This window comes from Triplophysa dalaica, chromosome 21, assembly GCF_015846415.1.
Source record: "Triplophysa dalaica isolate WHDGS20190420 chromosome 21, ASM1584641v1, whole genome shotgun sequence".
NCBI classification, from domain to species: domain Eukaryota; kingdom Metazoa; phylum Chordata; class Actinopteri; order Cypriniformes; family Nemacheilidae; genus Triplophysa; species Triplophysa dalaica.
Window position 1 is genome coordinate 19608065 of NC_079562.1, and position 19979 is coordinate 19628043.

General features: G+C 44.1%; 1 protein-coding gene across 1 annotated transcript in view; it reads right to left on the reverse strand.

The window, feature by feature from the left end:
- LOC130410597 (serine/threonine-protein phosphatase 6 regulatory ankyrin repeat subunit C-like) overlaps positions 1 to 19979 on the reverse strand; it is a 109909-nt gene that overhangs the window by 28862 nt on the left and 61068 nt on the right. Inside the window, exons 15-16 of the mRNA XM_056735361.1 lie at positions 6092 to 6151; positions 5893 to 6004 (exon numbers count right to left, since the gene is read on the reverse strand). Of these exons, the coding sequence (XP_056591339.1) occupies positions 5893 to 6004; positions 6092 to 6151 (172 nt within the window). The remainder of the gene's footprint in view (positions 1 to 5892; positions 6005 to 6091; positions 6152 to 19979) is intronic.

Consider the following 19979-nt stretch of genomic DNA (forward strand, 5'->3'; position numbering starts at 1 on the left):
GATCAGTTGTCTAATAAACGTTTATTGTCAAGTATTCTCACCTCTTGAGTCTTTCTTGTAGAACTTTATTTTTGTGAGTGGATGCCGCAAAATCGCTAACACAAATGGCCAGACACACGCCTACAAACTTCACTCGCTGCTGCTCGCTCTTTGGGAATTTCCCACTCAAGCATGGTCTCTATGTCAAGCTTAGAATTTTTACAGTTAGAACAGTTTTCGGGTTATACTGTAATCCACAACAGTAAACCAAAAGAGAGCATTAAAACAAACCTGTTTCTTCTTATCAACTGCCTGCTACAGCACCTCTGATTAAAGATCTAGCCAAAAACTCCAATTTGCCGTTTATTTACTAACCCTCAGGCCTTCCAAGATGTAGGTGACATTTTTTCTTGAGTAGAACCATAAAGAAGATTGTTTGGTAAATCCGCAGCCCTCTCTGCTTCATATAATGGTAGTACGCCGTTCTAAGAGTTCCCCTCAAAAACATAATTCCAAAAAGCGGCTCATGGAAACATGTTGAAGTTTCGTGAAGCGACTCTATTCATATTTTCATAAGTTTGAACGTCATTTTTAATACTATTAGCCATACTGTACAGCCTCAACACTCCTTTTCTGCAGTTGGCGCTAAACGTACCAGACATTGGTATGCCTTCCGCCACCAAAAACTACAAGAAGAAGATTGCGATTTTGTGCAGAGGCTGCACATTATGGCCAATATTATAAAAAATGACCTTCAGTTTTATGAAAATATCAAACGATTCGCTTCACGAAACATCAATATGTCGCCAGGAGCAGGTTTTTGGAATGATGTGCTTTAGGAACTCTTAGGCAGGTGTACCCCATAGACTCCTATTATATGAAGCAGAAAGGGCTGCAGATTTACCAAACAATCTTCTTTATGATTCTACTCAAGAAAGAATGTCACCTACATCTCGTATTGCCTGGGGGTGAGTAAATACATTTACATTTAATCATTTAACGAACGCTTTTATCCAACGTGACTTACAAGTTGGGTAAACAATGGAAGCAATTGGGTCAAACATAAGGACAACAAAAAGCATAAAACAAGCTTTCCTGTAGCTCAGTAGTAAGAGCATTGTGTTAACAACGCAAGGTTGTGGGTTCGATCCCAGGGGATTGCAAATACCTATGTAAAATGTATAGGATAAAGCAATGTAAGTCGCTTTGGATAAAAGCGTCTGCCAAATGCCTAAATGTAAATGTAAGCATAAGAGCAATAAAAACATGTCTCACAAAGCCTACTACAGAGTACAGAGACAAGTTTATTTTATCTAAGCATGCTTTTTTAAATCAGATATTGTACAAAAAATATAGATATCAGAAATGATCAGTCAGTTACAGACGGAAGAGATGTTTTTTCAGCCAATTCTTAAAGATGGCGAAAGAATCTGCTGATCTTGTAAATGTGGAACCGATCCAAAGAAGGTTCGTTAGAGCGATTTTTAACCTTTTTCGGATGGCACCACAAGACATTGTTCGTTTGCAGAGCGTAAGGATCTGGTGGGTACATAAGTCTGCATAAGTGAATGAAGATAAGGGGGTGCCAAACCAGTGGTGGTCTTGTAGGCCAGGAGCAGAGTCTTGAATTTGATGCGAGCGACGATAGGAAGCCAATGTAACCTAATGAATAGAGGAGTGATGTGTGCTCTCTTCAGTTCATTGAAGACCACTCTTGCTGCTGCATTCTGGATCATCTGTAGAGGTTTGGTCGTGTAAGCAGGAAGTCCAGCTTGTAGCGCATTGCAATAGTCCAGTCTGGACAGAACAAGAGCCTGGACTAGGACCTGCGTAGCATGCTCGGTTAGATATAAGATATAATTTTCTTGATATTGTAGAGGATGCATCTACAGGACCGAGTGGTGCTGGCAACCTGATCTGTGAAGTTTAGCTAATCATTGATCACCACTCCCAGGTTTCTGGGCGTTCTGGAAGATGTGATGGTTGATGAGCCCAGTTGAATGGAGAAGTTGTGATGGAGTTTAGGGTCGGACCCGATTAGAAGCAATTCTGTTTTTGCAAGGTTCAGCTGCAGGTGATGGTCCTTCATCCAGAGCGAAATGTCACTCAAGCATGCTGAAATGCGTGCAGAAACAGTCAGATCGTGAGGATGAAATTCAAAATTCAAGTTTATTTATATAGCGCTTTTCACAATGTGCATTGTTCCAAAGCAGCTTTACAGGAGCAAACAGGAAAAACGGAAAAGTTAAAACACAGCACAGTGCATGGTGTTCATAGAACAAGCAAGATCATTCTAATAAATAATATCTAATTAATAAATAAATTAATGCAGTCTCCCGGTGAGCAAGCCAACACTGCCCTGCTGTGGCGAGGAACCCAAACTCCAATGATTGATTAATGGAGAAAAAAAACTTTGGGGGAAACCAGGCTTAGCCGGGAGGGCCAGATCCCCTCTGATGTGTCATAGCTGCACTCAGTGACCCTAACCAAAAGCCACCGAGGAAATATCCACGAGGAAGAGGTAGACCCCACCATCCACGACCCAGGAAGTCCCACTCACCGAAAACCGTACAGGTCCAACCCGGTCCCACTCCACGATCAACACCAGAAAACAGAGGAACAACCAGGGAAAGTGTTAATGACATGTTGTAACTTTATTCCTCTGTTGTCCTAAATCGTCCACTAAGCAAGACCAAACCAGACCCACACAGCCCTAACAATTAAAATCCCCCCCAACCACAACCAACGAGCTCCCCCACTCCACACAAACACCCACCCAGCAACCTCCAATCAGGGCCAATGAATGCAGCTATAACTTCAAACTGCTGAGATGTGATGTAAGTTTAGCATTAAATACCAAGTATTGTAACTTCAGCATTAATGTGACAAGAAGTCCGCCTTTGCTCTTGGTTTAGGATGGAATGGTTTGAGCTGGGATGGTCAGATGTTCTTATTTCTCTAGGATGGTGGTGGAATTGCCTTAGATGGAGCTGGGATGGTCAGTCAGTCCGCAGCTGTAGCTGGCGTAATCTCAAGTTGGGGACGGGCATTGTCGATCATCTGGACCTGGCGGAATTTCTACCTACCTCGGGATGGGCATCCCGAGGCGGAGGCAGAAAGAGAATAATAAACATAGCTGCTGTTCATTAACTATGCATTAAGTGAAAGCTTGGCTGAAAAGATGTGTCTTTAATCTAGATTTATGACAGGTGAAGTTGTGTATCATCCGCAGAGCGTTGGCAGGAAAAGCCGTGTTTCCGAATGACAGAGCCAAGGGATGTCATGTATACAGAAAAGAGCAACAGCCCAAGCACTGAGCCCTGAGGCACCCCTGTATCAAGATGTTGGGACTCCGAGACCTCACCTCTTCAGGATACTCTAAATGACCTACCTGAAATGTAAGACCTGAACCACTGAAAAACCATTCCAGAGACACCCATAGCCTTGAAGGTCGACAGGAGGATGTGGTGGTAAACGGTGTCAAAGGTAGCAGATAGATCCAGTAGGATGAGTACAGATGAGTTCGAAGCAGCTCTTGCCAGTCTCTGGGCTTCAATGACAGAGAGCAGTGCAGTCTCAGTGGAATGACCGCTCTTGAATCCTGACTGTTGCTATCCAGTAAGTTGTTCTACGTGAGAAAGGAGGAGAGCTGATTACATACAACACGCTCAAGAGATTTAGCAATGAAGGAGAGGAGCGATAACGGTCTGTAGTAATCTAAAAGTGCAGAATAAAGAGTGGGTTTCTTTCATTAGTGGGGTGATGTAGGCTTCTTTGAAGACTGCAGGAAATGTACCAGTGATGAGAGATGAGATGATAATGTGGGTCAGAGAGGGAAAACTCGATGGGGATGCACGAGATGGCCTAGATGTAAGGGGGCATAAGCTGTCTAAGCTGGAGGTAACCCGTTGTAGAGCAGAAAGTGTCAGTTGCGGTGTTAGTTTCCAAGAGAGAGAGCTGTTCAGAGGGTGGGAGCATGGCAGAGACCGTAGAGGATAAGCGGGAGAGAGAGTGTATGCAGGTTGCGTCAGAATATGACCAGTGGGGAGGCATGTGTTGTGTGGGGGGGTTAGGTCGAGATCAAGAGTGATTAGGAAATGATCCGATGTGTGCAGCAGGATGACCTGTGAGTGATGAGTGGAGCAGTAGCGTGTGTAGATAAGATCAAGTGATTACCAGACTTATGAGTTGCTGATGTGGGAACTCGCTTGAGGTCTGTAGCAAGGTTCAATAAAAGGAAGGAAGGAGACGGGAACCGGCAAACATTTAAACATTTAATCAAAATAACAACAAAGCGAATATAACAATCCCTACGTGATACGAGACCGGTGCGCGCACAGCTGGCGCTCAATAACAATTACTCACCGGTCTCGCCCCGCCTACTCTACTACATACCCCCATTGCCCTCACAGGCCGGGGGGTACCCCCGAGACTGTGCTTGCTCCCCCTCTCCCACGGGGAGTACCTTTCCCCTGGGGGCATGCAGCGACGAGACGAGACAACGGAGACGGTAGCCCTCAGAGCAACCGGAAAGAGAGAGGGGAGAGAGGAAAAAAAAAATTATAGTCCGGTTCCCCGATATGCTGCCGCTCGGAACAACGCCACTTCACACGTGACTTGGTGGTCGGAAAAAAAAGCAACAACACAGCGGATTAACTCTATAAGACAATATTAATCAATAACACTTACACTCTTCTGTTTCCTAAAGCTGTACAATGCTTCTCCGACTGCATTAACCAAGAGCACAGTTTAAATACCCTACATGACGTTGGACATGCCTTCACACTCTCACAATAACAAGCGAAACCAGCTCGAGAACAACGAAACTTCACACGAGACAGGTACGCGCTACTGTTGCCTACTGCTGCACAATGCTTCTCCACTGTTGCTTCTGCTGCACAAATATACAGCAAATTGGAGTTTTTGGCTGAACCTTCCCTTTAACAACTTTTAAAGCTGATTTTCTAAATATTTCAATTCTTTTGCAACCTCAGATTCCAGAGTTTTAAATAGTTGTATCTTGGCCAAACATTGTTATATTCGAACAAACCATACATCAATGGAAAGCTTATTTATTCAATTTTCAGGAGATGTACTTTTAAAATTGAGAGTGGTTTTGTTTTTCATGGTTACATAGAGTATTTGTTGGGGATAGATTTAAAATGCTCAGAAAAGTTATGGTGTGATAAAAACTCTACAATAATTCCTACATTTTGGAAAATCTATGTACTGCACCAGCAGCAGTTGTCTCAGCAGTTGATTGCTTCTGTCCTGGGGAATTCATGCTGGGCGTTTGCTTTAACCTTATAAAGGTACGCTTCTTGAGTAAACATTTCTAATGGACTTACATTTTGTGAATTTTTCTTTGAGAAATGTTCCATATCATGATGCTGTGACATCGGCAATAAACTGTAGCAGCGCAGATGGATTTTTGTGTAGTCTATCTATTTATATCCTCAAATAACTGGGAGGTGTACTGTAACTAGCTACTGATCACGTCGCACTGCTGGTCCAACACACATGAAATTGGCAGCATTTCAAAGCTCTGTTTTTTATTTCAGCCTTTATTTTATGAGTTCTAAAGGTTTTTATGAGCAGTTTATTTTTTTGCGAAATGGAAATACACTTGAATGCTTTTGTTATAATTTATGCAAATATAGTTTATGTTGCAAACGTCAGCTGCGAATCAAACACACAACCCTTTTGCACTCTTGCAATGCTCTACCGTTTGAGTCTAATTTTTTCTATTTTCCGTCTTGCAAAAGTACACAATATATTATACATTGTAGGGTGGCTTTAACAAGCACTTAAATGATAGGTAGTGTTTACCCTTTGTAAAAAGTAGGAACCATGAGCATAACACACATCACATTTGGTGTGGCATGAAAATCAACTTGAGTTTGGGGTAAATACCTGTTTGAGATTGTGTTTCTTGCCGTGGGCAGCTGCATAGTGAACTGGACTGAATCCTGCACTGTCAAGCAAGAGTGGATCAGCACCATAATTCAACAGAAACTTTAAACACCTGCAAAATCGCACAACACATTAACGGTTAGGTTGAATTGAACATAGAGGTTAATATTTTTGTTTCAAATATGAATTTCATCTTTACCATAGAGTCTCCTCATCACAATCATTGCTGCATTGTTGATCAGGACAGATCTGCTCAAGTCTATGGGACAAAGCATACATACTCAACTCAACTTTATTTATATGGCGCTTTTTACAATTTTCATTGTTACAAAGCAGCTGTACATGAGACACATTGACTATAAGGAAAACAACTAAGGTCATGTACCTGTAAAACAAGAAAAAGGTGAAAACACCAGAGACAGACATACAAATTCTCCACAGACACAATATGCATACATACTTACACACATTGACATAGACGCACACATGCAAACACACTCGCACACTCGCACAGTAAAAGCACACATTTGAGATAAAGGAGATAGAACCACAGGTCAAATATTAAACGGACTATAAATGCCTATATGCAATATTAATTATGTAAAACTTCTGAATTCTAAAGCAGCCCCCCCCGGCCAGGCAAATAGTGCAAAACAGTATTCAAACGTTGGCGAGGAACCCAAAACTACAATCGAGAAAAAAAACCTCAGGAGAACCCAGGCCCAACCAGGGGATTCCAGTTCCCCTCTGGCAAAAGCTGCCGCCTATGCACAAGCTCAACAGTGCTTGAACAATAAGGCTAAATAAAAAATAAATAAACTTAGTAATAAGGTCAATAATAGATTTAAGATTATCATTAACAATCTAAAAGCATTTGAAATTTTGTAGTGAAATCGTGTCAAGTCGCCGCGTCCTTTATCCAGCTCTATCATCTCAGCTCTTGTCAGGTCACCGCTTCCCATTCTCAGCTCTGCCATCAGGTCTGGGAATGAACTGCATCCTGTGGTAACCTTGGAACAAAGAGACAAGACTGGCTGAGAGTAGAGTACTGTTCTTCACTCTTTGATGCAACAAGTACATCATTTGTTGTTGGATGTGTTCCTGGTTCCGGTTGATCTAAATAATCCAGCCTAAATCCTTTGAGGATTAATAATATGGAAGTGTAGTGTATGCAGGATTAAAAAGATGCGTCTTTAGTCTAGATTTAAACTGACAGAGTATGTCTGCTTCCCGGACCGTGCAGGGAAGAATATTCCAAAGTTTAGGCGCTAGATAAGAAAAGGATCTACCACCTGCACTTGATTTTGAAAGGTATTACCAACTGACAGGACGCCTGAGAGTGTAATGCACATGGAGGACTGTAATACAATAGAAGTTCACTCAAATACTGCGGCGCTAGACCATGTAGGGCTTCATAGGTAATAAGCAAGTTAATGCGATGCTTTATAGGTTACCAGTGCAAGGTTGACAAAACCGGGGTTATATGCTCATACTTTTTTGTACATGTAAGAACTCGAGCTGCCGAGTTTTGAACCCTTTGGAGTTTTTTAATAGGCCTGCAGGGCAACCACCTAGAAGTGCATTACAGTAATCTAGTCTTGGTGTCATGAATGCATGAATTAATTTCCCTGCATCTGACAGTGACAGCATATGACGTAGTTTAGATATATTCTTAAAATGGAAAAATAAATTTTACAGGTGTTGGCGACATGGCTCTCAAATGACAGAGTACTATCGAATACCACGGCAAGATTCTTAGCTGACGACGAGGATTTTATGGAGCATCCGTCAATAGTTAAGCAGTATTCTTGGTTGTTACGTATGCCGGTTTTTGGTCCAGTAAGTAACACTTCTGTTTTGTCCGAGTTCAGTAGTAAAAAATTGTTACTCATCCAGTTTTTTAAATCGACTATGCATTCCTTTATTCGATGGAACTGCTGGGTTTCATGAGGCTTCAAGGAAATATAAAGTTAAGTATCATCAGCATAACAGTGAAAGCTAATTCCGTGTTGCTTTATTATTTCTCCTAGAGGTAGCATGCATAATGCGAAGAGCAGCACCAATAACGAAATACAGCCACGGTCAGACACAAAAAGCAGATCATTTATAACTCTGAACAAAGCAGTCTCTGTACTGTGACATGCTCGAAATCCAGACTGGAATTCTTCATTAATGTCATTCCTTTGGAGGAAGGAGCATAATTGAGTTGAAACTACTTTTTCATGAACCTTAGACGTAAAAGGTAAATTCGATATAGGCCTGTAATTCCCTAGTACTCTAGGGTCGAGTTTTGGTCTTTTGACAAGGGGCCTTATAACAGCCACCTTAAATGCTTTAGGTACATATTCAATGTCAGAGATGGGTTAATAATACTAAGAAGAGGATCTTTAAGTTCTGGGAGCATTTCTTTGATTAGTTTTGTAGGTATAGGGTCTAGCATGCATGTTGTTGATTTAGATGATCTAATGATTTTAGACAGTTCATCGTGATCTACAGTAGAAAATAATTGCAATTTCTCCTTAGGGGTGTTGTAGTTAGTTTGTTCAGTGGGTTTCACTTCTGGTTGCATTGTTATAATTTTTTCTCTAATATCTTGGATTTTACTAATGAAGTTCATAAATTCATCACTGTTATGCTGATAATAAGAATCTGAAGTCGCTGACCAGTTATTTCTTTGTTAATTTAGCCACGGTGTTAAATAAAAACCTAGGGTTGTGATGGTGTTCCTCTATTAGTGATGAAAAGTAGGCGGATCTAGACGTTTTAATGGCATTCCTGTATTTTCGAATACTATCCTTCCTTGCTATACGAAATACCTCTAAATTAGTTTTCTTAAAGTCCCGCTCCATTTTCCGTGTCGCTTTCTTTATAGCCTGAGTGTGTTCATTATACCACGGTGTAGGTATGCCATTTTCAATCTTCTTTAAACGCAGAGGAGCAACTGTGTCTAATGTTTCCGAGATGGTGGAGTTAAAATTTTCAATAGTAATGTCAAGATCTTCAACGTTTTTACTCATGCTAGAGAATTGAGACAATTCAGGCAGATTATCGAGAAACTAATCTTTGGTAGTTGAAGTAATCGTTCCACCATATTTGTAACAAGGAGTTTGATTTGCAGCCGTAGGCCAGTGAAGCAAACATAATATCAGATATTGATCCGAAATGTCTTCACTCTGCTAAAGGATTTTAACATCGTCCACATTTATACCGTAAGATAGTATTAAATCTAAAGTATAATTACGAAGGTGAGTGGGTCCTGACACATGTTGACTAACGCCCATGGAGGTATGAGTGTCTTTAAAAGCCATTCCCAAGGCATCTGTATCATTATCTTGGATATTAAAGTCACCAAGGACAAGGACTCTAACGTGAACAGCTTGGAGATCTTGAAAGGCTTGGAGAACTAGGAGATCTTGGAAACTTGGAGAACTTAGAATGCTTGGAATCCTCGGAAGGCTTGGAAAATCACAAGGAGAATCTTGTAAGTCAATCGGGTACATATACATACTGTATAAGTTTCAAAGCGAGACCAGGCGCTGACTGTGTTCATGGGTGAGTCTTTTGTAGTTGCTTCGATGACAGGGCTTATGAGGTGCAGGTGCTGATGATTAGAACTCTGATGAGCGTGAGCAGGGCGTGGAAATGATGAGAGCTCCTAGTGTACCCGTGACCTTACCCCCCCTCCATGGTCCGCACCTGAGGACCAAAAACTTTGTGGTCATGGTGGCTGACTGGGGTGGTCCCGGTGGAAGGTGGTGAGAATTTAATGCATTTAATGGGTGTTAGTCCTGTGGCAGGTTGACGTAGGTAGTTCTGGGTGTACTCGGCCCAACTGAGGTACCGTTCCCAGGTCTCCTGGCGGTCATGGCAGAACGTGCGGAGGAATCTACCCACTTCCTGGATTTGCCCATTTGATTGCAGATGGTACGCAGATGAGAAAATGACGGTGAAACCTAGGAGATTAAAGAAAGCCTTCCAAACTCTGGAGACAAATTTGGGCCCCAACAGGAGTTCAGCCATTACCATGGCAGTGGGCAGACCATCCATGGGAATCAGACCATGGTGTGACCATGGGCGGTTGGGCATGGGGAGCTGTGGAAGCTTTCCTGTGGGTAGATGAAGAGAACTCGAAAATATTGTACATTCTCTACAACCTTGGATGAAGCTCCTCATAACCCGGTGCCATACCAGACCACCAGCAGCATTGCTGACTGAGTGAAAGGGAGAGGGTTGTGTTGGTCCCCGGGTTGCCAGTGCCCAGCGAACTGTGAACATATCCTTATGTAGAGGGAGAGGTACATACATACGTGAAGGGGGCACTTCGGCAGATGGTTGGTTGGAGTGTTGGCTGTTGTGAGAGCCTCCATTGGATGGGACAGACGAAGAGAGAACCTGATGGGTTCTTCTGAGGGTTCTTCCCCTGGAGGACTAAGCATGCGGGACAGAGCATCCACGAGAGTTCTTGGATCAAGGGCGGTTAGCTATTTGAAAGTTGAATGAGAGAAGAACATTGCCAATCGAGCCTGACGAGGATTTAGGCGTTACGGAGGTTTTGGAGATTTTCATGGTCTGTGTAGATGAGAAACAGGTGTGCTGTGCCCTCCAACCAGTGTCTCCATTCTTCAAGGGCGAGTTTTATAGCCAACAACTCTGTATCACTGATGTTGTAGTTTCGTTCAACCAGGATGAGTTTGTGGGAATAGATGGCGCATGAATGGAGTACAGGAGGCGTCCCCTGCCGCTGTGATTGCAATCGGGATGGCAAAGGCGCGGTGAAGATTAGAACTTATTTTCAATAGATCGAATGCTTCGGTGGCCAAGGGGGACCAGGACAGGGATTTAGGCTTGCCCTTTTACAGATTGGTAAGTGTTGTAACAGTGGTGCCGAAGTCCTTGATGAACCTACGGTTGAAGTTTGCAAACCCAAGGAAGCGTTGGAGTTCTTTGATGGATTTTGGGATGGGACAGGTTCTTACAGCAGCCACCTTCCCCTCATACATGGTGATTCCCTCGCAAAAGATGTACCCGAGGAAGTGTATCGAGGTTTGGTGAAAACTGCTTTTTTCTGGCTTTAGAAAGCGTTGGAGGACCTCCACAACGTGCTGATGATGTTGCTAGGGATATTCAGAGTAGATAAGGATATCATCTATGCAGACGAGAACAAACTTGTGGCGGAGATCCCGGAGAGCATTACCCTGACAGGGTATTAACTGGTCCTTAAAGCATGACCAGGTATTCGTAATAACCAGTAGGGGTGACAAAAGCTGATCCAAATTAGGTTGTAGGCGCTGCGGAGGTTCAGTTTCATCAAGATTGTGGCTCTTATCAGCTGTTCAAGTGCGGATGGGATGAGAGCAAGTGGGTAGCGAAACTTCAACGTGATAAGGTTGAGAATTTGGTTATCTATGCAAGGCCTTAAACCCCTATCCTTCTTGGCAACGAAGAAGAAGTTAGAGTCGGCAGGGGAACAAGACGGTTGGATGTAGCCTTCCTTCAGGGATTCATTGATATACTCTCCCATTGGCCTCTTAGTACGTGAGGGTCGAATGGGGCATGCAGTTCGCAAATGCCCCGATGCTCCACAATACAGGCACAGACCCTAGGACAGCCTCCTCTGCTTTTTTTTGCGGCTGCCAACGTACAGAATCTGATGATGGCATAGTCATGGAGATACATACTATTTACTTTGCGTAAAAAGTATAATTGTGTACTTGCTGAGCGATCTCCATTGCACTGTCAATAACCTTTTGGAAGTTCTGCAGAAACTGTGAGACTGAAAGGGGAAGGGAGCACTCATCGTGAAGCGGTCTGGTCTTCTGTAACAGAACCACTAAGATGGCGAGAGGAAGGAAGCCTCGGAAGGCTTGGAAAATCACTCAGGTTAGTCAATCGGGTAATTATATATGTAATGAGTCCGTTTCATAGAGAGACCAATTGCTTACTGTGTGTATGAGGGAGTATTTGATGAGGCGTTGATGACGGCTAATGACGTGCAGGTGCTGATGTTTTGAACACTGGCGGCTGTAAAGGGGCGTCGAAGTGGTAAGAGAGACTGGTGTATCCATGACACATATGTCATATGTGTGTGTTTTCTAACAGCCTTGCTACTCATCACAGAAATTTTACTGGTTTCTGTTTAAACAAGTCTATGCTACAATAATGAGCGCATCCACCATCGCGCCAAACCGTTCTAGTTGCTTAATCGTTACACTCTGTGCAGATTGTTTCATTTTCCACCGCTAGCTGATAACAGAAGTTTTAAGAATGTAAACACAAACGCGTCACTTGCTACCTTGGTAACGCATGAGACCGAGCTATGACTTGTAAATGTTTTTATTTCTCTTGGCACTCCCCTAGCTTCAGCTGCTAACCAGCTAAGTTAATTTATTTCCTTCTTTAATAACGTGCTTTAATCAGTCGCTACCTGCTGGCCCTGAGAATCGAGTCCTACGAGTCCAACTCTTTAATCGCTAGGCCACAACTGCCCCCTATGTAACATAAGCGTAACCATTTCAGAGCGTGCTTAGAATGGTTCAGCAAAATGGTGGAAAAGCACTTATAGTTAGCTTCGTCGGAACTGAACACTCACACTTCCATCATACTATGTGCCTTCCTTCCTCTTTTAGAAGCGACCTCTAAGCTAATATCAGTTTGGTCGCTCTTTCATGTCTTATCCTCAGGGTCCCAAAGAGCACCAGAGTCTGTCAGACACAGTACTAGATCTGGCTCTTAATCTGACTGAACAGCACTCAGCAATGCATTCCAGGGCCACAGCTTTATGGGAGGATCTCTCTCTAACTGCCCTGACAGAGAATGGTTAAAATAACCAAGACGTTGCGAAACCCAGAGATTTGGACTCAGAGAGGCATGCCATGAACCAATAGCGCTTCAGTGTGAATCCCATCAGAGTGTTTCATTGGTTGATTGTACTTAATGAATACGCTCTACTGAACAAGTCAGGTTTAATTTCATTCTAAGGTCTAGTAAATTATTTAAAAACAGTTAAATCTTTGTTTGGAACATTTAATTACATATCATGCGATTCATTACATCATTATTGTGCATAAAATGTATTTTGACTTTGCAACGGTAAATGTGGCTCAAAGAACTAGTAAAAAGCAGAAAACACGGGCTATCAAACCAGAATCAGCACTGGTTCGAAGCACTGGTTAATTAGTTGTAATATTTCAAAACTGATTAACATTAAAATTTTTATGCATTTGGCAGATGCTTTTATCCAAAGCGAATTACATTGCATCATCCTATGCATTTGTTTCTAAGTATGTGAACTCCCCTGGGATTAAACCCACAAACTTGATGTTGTTAGCGCCATGCTCTTACGACTGAACTACAGAAAAGCCAGGAAAGTATGATTTAGCTTCATAAACTGTGAATTACAATAACTGTCTTTGAGAACTATTGTGAGAAGTAGTTTGTTGCAGCTTGAGAATCAACTGAAACTCGTAAGTGTAAATGATAAATCGTGTCTTATTGAGTCTAACGCAGTTTCGTTGCTTGTTTACGACCGCTGGGTCACGTGTTGTTAGTTGCATTTGTTTCGCGTGTTATTGGGAGATATTGGAAGGCGTGTCCTGCTGAATTCAATGCGTGATTTAAACGGGTATATAAGTGCGATCAACCACCGAGTGCAGCAGTTGCGTGCAGCCCTCATCGCGTGAACACCGAAGAGAGTAAAGACCATCGACTCTACCTGTTTGACTCTACCGAGCAAGGACACCGACAAGGCACTTGAGTGTTTGTATTACTGTTTTGCACTTCAACTATTGCACTTTATTTATTATCTTCTCTCTATTTGTCTTGTACATTCCTTATTCAGTTTTTCACAATGTGTTTTCAAATCCCTACTGTCATTACAACTCGTAAATCACTGGTATCACTTAGAAGGCCACGCATTGGCTAATGCTAACAATCTGCACACTCTTTCAGCATCCAAAACTACCTCTATGAAATTTCCCATTGGTTTATGGAATCTGTTGAAATCAGATTTCAATCTGTTGAAAACAAAGCAGATTTCATCACAGCTATTGCCAAAAATTCTGGTCTTTCTCTTTTAGCACTGACTGAAACCTGGATCAAACCAGAGGACACTGCCACACCGGCTGCCTTCTCCAATAACTACACTTTCTACCACAGCCCACGCATATCAGGGAGGGGTGGAGGAACCAGTCTACTTATTCCTAACGACTGGAAATTCAAACAGCTGGCACCCTCATGAAACAACACCGTCTTTGAGTCTCATGCTGTTACTGTCATCCACCCTGTTAAAACACATGTTGTAGTTATCTATCGTCCCCCAGGGCACCTTGGACTTTTCGTGGAGGAGTTGGATGTGCTTCTATCATCCTTCCCCAAGGATGGTACTCCTCTGATGGTACTTGGAGACTTCAACATCCACCTGAAAAAACCACAGGCTACCGACTTCAACAACCTGACTGCGTCTGCGTCGTTTGACCTCAAGCGCGTCCCCACTTCAGCAAACCATAAACCTTGTAATCAATTCCGACGCAACCTACGATCACTCTCTCCCTTCCTCTTATCCTCTGCAGTCACTGCCACTCTCCCTCCCCCTAAACAGCTCTCTCTCCTTGATGCTAACATGGCCACCCACACCCTTTGCTTCACACTGAACACAGGGGCCCCCCAAGGATGTGTGCTGCGCCCCCTCCTCTTCACTCTGCTGACCCACGACTGCACACCGTCACACAACTCTAACCTTTTCATCAAGTTTGCGGATGACACGACTGTGGTAGGTCTCATTAGCAACCGAGATGAGACAAACTACAGGAGTGAGGTGAGCCGCCTGGCTGGGTGGTGCAGGGTCAACAATCTCTCTCTGAATGTGGAGAAGACGAAGGAGATTGTTGTTGACTTCAGGAGAGCGCACACTCAGCATGCTCCTCTGACCATCAACGGTGCTACTGTGGAGAGAGCGAGCAGCACTAAGTTTCTGGGTGTGCACATCACAGAGGACCTCTCCTGGACTAACAACACTGCAGCACTGGCCAAGAAAGCACAGCAACGTCTCTACTTCCTCCGCAAACTCAGAAGAGCCAGAGCCCCGACCCCCATCATGTACACTTTCTACAGAGGCACCATCGAGAGCATCCTGACTAGCTGCATCACTGTGTGGTATGGCGCCTGCAATGTGTCCTGCCGCAAGTCCCTTCAACGGATAGTGAGAGAAGCTGAGAAGATCGTTGGTGTCTCTCTCCCCCCCCTCCAGGACATCTACAGCACCCGTCTCACCCGCAAAACCCTCAGCATTGCAGGCGATCCCACCCACCCGACACATAGCTTCTTCAGTCTGCTGCCATCAGGGAGGAGACTGCGGAGTCTCCAGGCGAGGACCAGCAGACTGAAGGACAGCTTCATCCATCAGGCTGTCAGGAAGCTGAACTCCCTCCCGTCCTTGCCCCCCCTCCCCTTTTTAACCCCAAGCAACACTGAACTCTGACACTACGATCCCCCCCCCCCTTTACAACTGTGACCCGCACCAGTCACTTTGTGCGTCACTGCAGCAATGATCTCTACCTCATCCAGCATTGTCTGAAATCTACCTCTTCTGACAGTCTGATAAAAAGACTGTTCTTTTTTTCTTGCACTACTCTCATCAGCACAGTATTATTTTTATTAAACTGGTTTGCACTTTATCTGCCATGTGCCAATTGTCACTTTATCTCTCTTTATTTTTATTTTTTTATTGTTCTACAATGTTCTCATTTGTATATCCATATAGTTTATATGTACATATGGTTAAATCGTATTTATCTTTATTTCAACGTCTACTGTCAGTGTTTAATGTTATTTGTATGCACCAAGGGTCTGAGAGTAACGCAATTTCGATTCTCTGTATGTATGTACTGTACATGTGGAAGAATTGACAATAAAGCACACTTGAACACTTGAACACTTGAACTAACATCCTGCTTAGACATCTTATGCCCTCTTATATCTATGCCATCTTGTGTATCTCCTTCTGCCCTCTGGTTATCTGATGTTCTCCGTGAGCATTGTGCCACTCTCAGGTCTGCTGAGAGAAAGTGGCGCAAATCAAAAGAACCTACTGACCTCTCTCTATATCAGTCTATTCACTCTTCCTTCTCTGCAGATGTTTCTTCTGCGAAAACCAAGTACTACCACGCTAAAATCAACAAATCTCCTGACCCTCGTACTCTCTTTAAAACCTTTTCTGCCCTTCTTTGCCCGCCTAGCCCCTCACATCCATCGGACTTAACAGCTGACGTTCGTAAAGAAAACGACCGTCATCAGCAATCAATTCTCTGCGCCACAGTCTCTTGACACGCCCAATCCCCAGACACATGCTTTCTACCCTTGTTCTATCTCCTTTCTGAAGAGGACGTTTCCAAGGTCATTTCTTTTTACCACCCGACTACCTGCCCCCTAGAGCCCATCCCCACTCATCTCCTCCAGGCCATCTCTCCATCGGTTGTTCCCTCTCTGACACACATAATCAACTCGTCTCTCATCACTGGTACATTTCCTCGACTCTTCTAAGAGGCCCTCATTTCCCCACTACTGAAGAAACCCACTCTTAATCCTGCACTGTTGGAAAAATACAGACCGGTATCCCTCCTGCCTATAGTTGCTCACAACTAATTCAAGACTCTCCTCCTGGCCTTCAAGACCACCACTGGTTCGGCACCCCCTTATCTTCACTCGCTAATGCAGTCTTAAATACCCGCCAGATCCCTACGCTCTGCAAACAAACAACGTCTTATGGTGCCATCCCAAAAAGGTAAAAAAATCTCTCTACCGTACGTTCTCCGGATCGGTTCCACCTATGTGGAATGATCTGGCCGCTGCTACAAGATCTGCAGATTCTGTAGCCATCTTTAAGAATCGTCTGAAAACACATTTCTTCCGTCAACACCTGACTGATCAGTTCTGACTTCTATTTAATCTCTACTCTTTATTATAAAAAATAAATTCTAACTTGGCTCTGTATACTGTGTTAGGTTATTCGAGACCAGTCTTCTTTTTAGATTACACTTATGCTTTTTGTTGTCGTTATGCTGTCCCAAGTAATTCCATTGCTTACCCCACCTGTAAGTCGCTTTGGATAAAAGCGTCTGCTAAATGACTAAATGTAAATGATGCAAATGTATTGCTAAAAACAGAACAGAGACTTGAGATGTGACTTGGACTCCACCTCAGAGACTTAAGGACTTGGACGCCACTTCAAAGACTTGAGACTTGACTTGGACCTCCGAGACTTGTGAACATTTCTGGTGGTACCATGGTCTGGTAAGACAGCTGGAGAAAAGGGTTCGTGGAGAGGAGACAATGGCCAAACAGGTCCTCGCCACAACAAGCTTTTAGATATTGAATATTACATTTTAGACAAAAATAAGTTCTACTTACTCTAAAATTTGAGGCAATTGATTGCCTCCACGTTTGTGATTTTCGAAGTGCTGAGATTCAATTAAATATAAGTATTTGTAAGCTGTTTGCATAAGAAGATATAAATTGGCAAGGGACACGAAACAAGAGGCCAGCAATTAAGGAACACCAGGTGGCAGAGTGAACAAATAATTTAGCAATAAGCAAGGAAACAAGGTAATAGGGTAAAGACCTCACAGTCCTACTCATTGAATTCATTTATCCCTAACCTTGTCCCTTAAAAAGCACAGAAAACAACTCCGGTACTGTTTCTGGTTTCATCACACTGATAATTATGAACAGGCGGTGTTAACTTTTTGTGCACAACTTTAAATGTAGCCGTAATTTTTTTAATAATGCATTGAATACTGCACGTCAATTGTTTCATCCAAGGTAAAAATTCAAACCAATTGCAGTGTAGCTGCACGAATTGGCGATGGAGCCCACCAAACTGGGCGGGGCTTATGGCTATATTAGCAGGCACATTGCCGTTGGGTCCTCAGGTTACTTAGATTGAAGAGACGATCAGCTTGAGCTTGGTAACACGGCCAGGAATACAGTACTCGTTCCAGTATCTCAGGGAACCAAGGTTACGTCAGTAACCGAGTATGTTACTTATCGATACTGCACTACTTCACTCGTACTGCGTAGCAGGACTCTATGGGGAACCAGTAGAATCCCGCCGTGCTATAAGAGGAACGACTAACACCAACCTACCCCGGGGCTCGGGGGTCAAGCATGGAGCAGGGGAGCCCTGCGGGAGTGGAAAGGGCTAAGCTAAGAGGTGGTCCAGTCCGATTAATTGTCCATAATTGAAGTTTTGCTTGGTGCCAGTGCTGTTTGAAGGCAACCGCCAGGCTGGCGACATAAGTGAGTCCGTTAAGCAGAAAGGACACAAGTCTGTAAGGCCGGGACATCCAGAGTATAGAATCAACATTTCCACATCATGGTAAATGTGGAAGGCGAGGCCCAGCAGGCTACCGCACAAATTTCCGCTATGGACACCCCGCTAGACCATGCCCAGGAAGAGGCAACACCTCTAGTAGAGTGAGCTCTAACTACCATGGTGCATTGAAGGCCCAGGAAAGAATATGCTTGCGCAATAGCATCAACTATCCATTTAGAAAGTCTCTGCTTTGTGACAGGGGACCCTTTGGTGCAGCCACCGAACCAAACAAAGAGCTATCCGACTGCCTCAATGGGGCAGAGAGCTTGACGTTAACCTTTAGTGCTCTGACGGGGCAAAGCAGGTTCAGCTCCCTATAGAGCTTGGAGGAGGGGAGCGCAGAAAACGTTCCTACCGGTACTGTAAACGGGGTAGAGAGCATCTTAGATATATAGCCATGCCTTGGTTTCAGGACTACCCTAGAGTCATCAGGTCAAGACAGGAGTGACTCACAGAGAGCGCTTGTAAATCACCCATATGTTAACGGATGCTAGAGTTAGAAGAAGAGCGGTTTTAAGCGTAAAGGGACGGAGGTCCACATTCTGCAGAGGCTCAAAAGGAGAGCTCTTCAGAGCTCTAAACACAGTGGGCAGATCCCATGTGGGAACAGTGAGGGGGCAAGGAGGGCAGAGGTGCCTGGATCCTTTCGAAAAGTAAACAAAGTTTTTTATACCCACCGTTTCGGTAAGTTTAACACACTTTCGAGGTTGTGGGAAGCCGATATGGCTGCCACGTAGACCTTGAGCGTGGAGGGGGAAAGACCCTTGTCCAACAGCTTGGGCTGGGGGTGCCAAATCGTGTTGCCTGCCCCAGAGAAGAGGTCCTTTCTCAGGGGAATAGGCCACGGGGCTGCTACAAACTGCCCAGACTGACTGATTGATCGTGTATTGATATGCCACCCCCTTGCAGGCGAATCTCAAATATCAGGAGAAGAACCAGTTCCCTTAGCATATTTGCGAGAGGATCTACTTCAGGGTACTCATTCTGAACGGCCGTTTCATAAGGGCGCGGTTCTGGTATCTGAGATCGAGGATGGGACGGAGAACGACATCTTTTTTAAGGACTTGGAAAAAGCCGCTGTAAAGGCCAGCCTCGGCTCCACTTTTCCCAGTAAATTTCTGGGTGGGAATCATCCCGCGAAAACTCAGGGCCGGCGAGTGAACTAAAGCATATAACCTTGTGATATTATCCCTTGAACCCAATCTGACACCCGGGGAGGCCTGCCAGGGCTTGGCCCGTGTGGTAAGGGGTTGAATACGTTGGGGAGCCTTCAGATCACTGCCTTCAGATCAGGTGATGCACAGGCCTATAGTACTTCCAGTGCAAATCTGAAGAGGGGCATCAAAAAGGCCAAGCACTGCTACAAATTGAAGCTAGAGGAGCATTTTTCCAATTCTGACCCTCGACGCATGTGGCAGGGCATCCAGGCCATTAGTGACTACAAACCCAACCACTCCACCCCCATAGCCACAGATGCCGCCTTCCTGAGCGAGCTTAATGACTTTTATGCACGCTTTGAGAGAGACAATAAGGAACCTGCCACCAAGCTCCCTCTACTGACCATCCAATCATCACACTAAACTCCACATATGTTTACACTGCAATTAGCCGGATAAACGCGCGCAAGGCTGCTGGCCCAGATGGCATCCCTGGTCGCGTACTCAGGGCATGTGCGGAGCAGCTCGCTGGGGTCTTCACGGATATCTTCAACCTGTCCCTC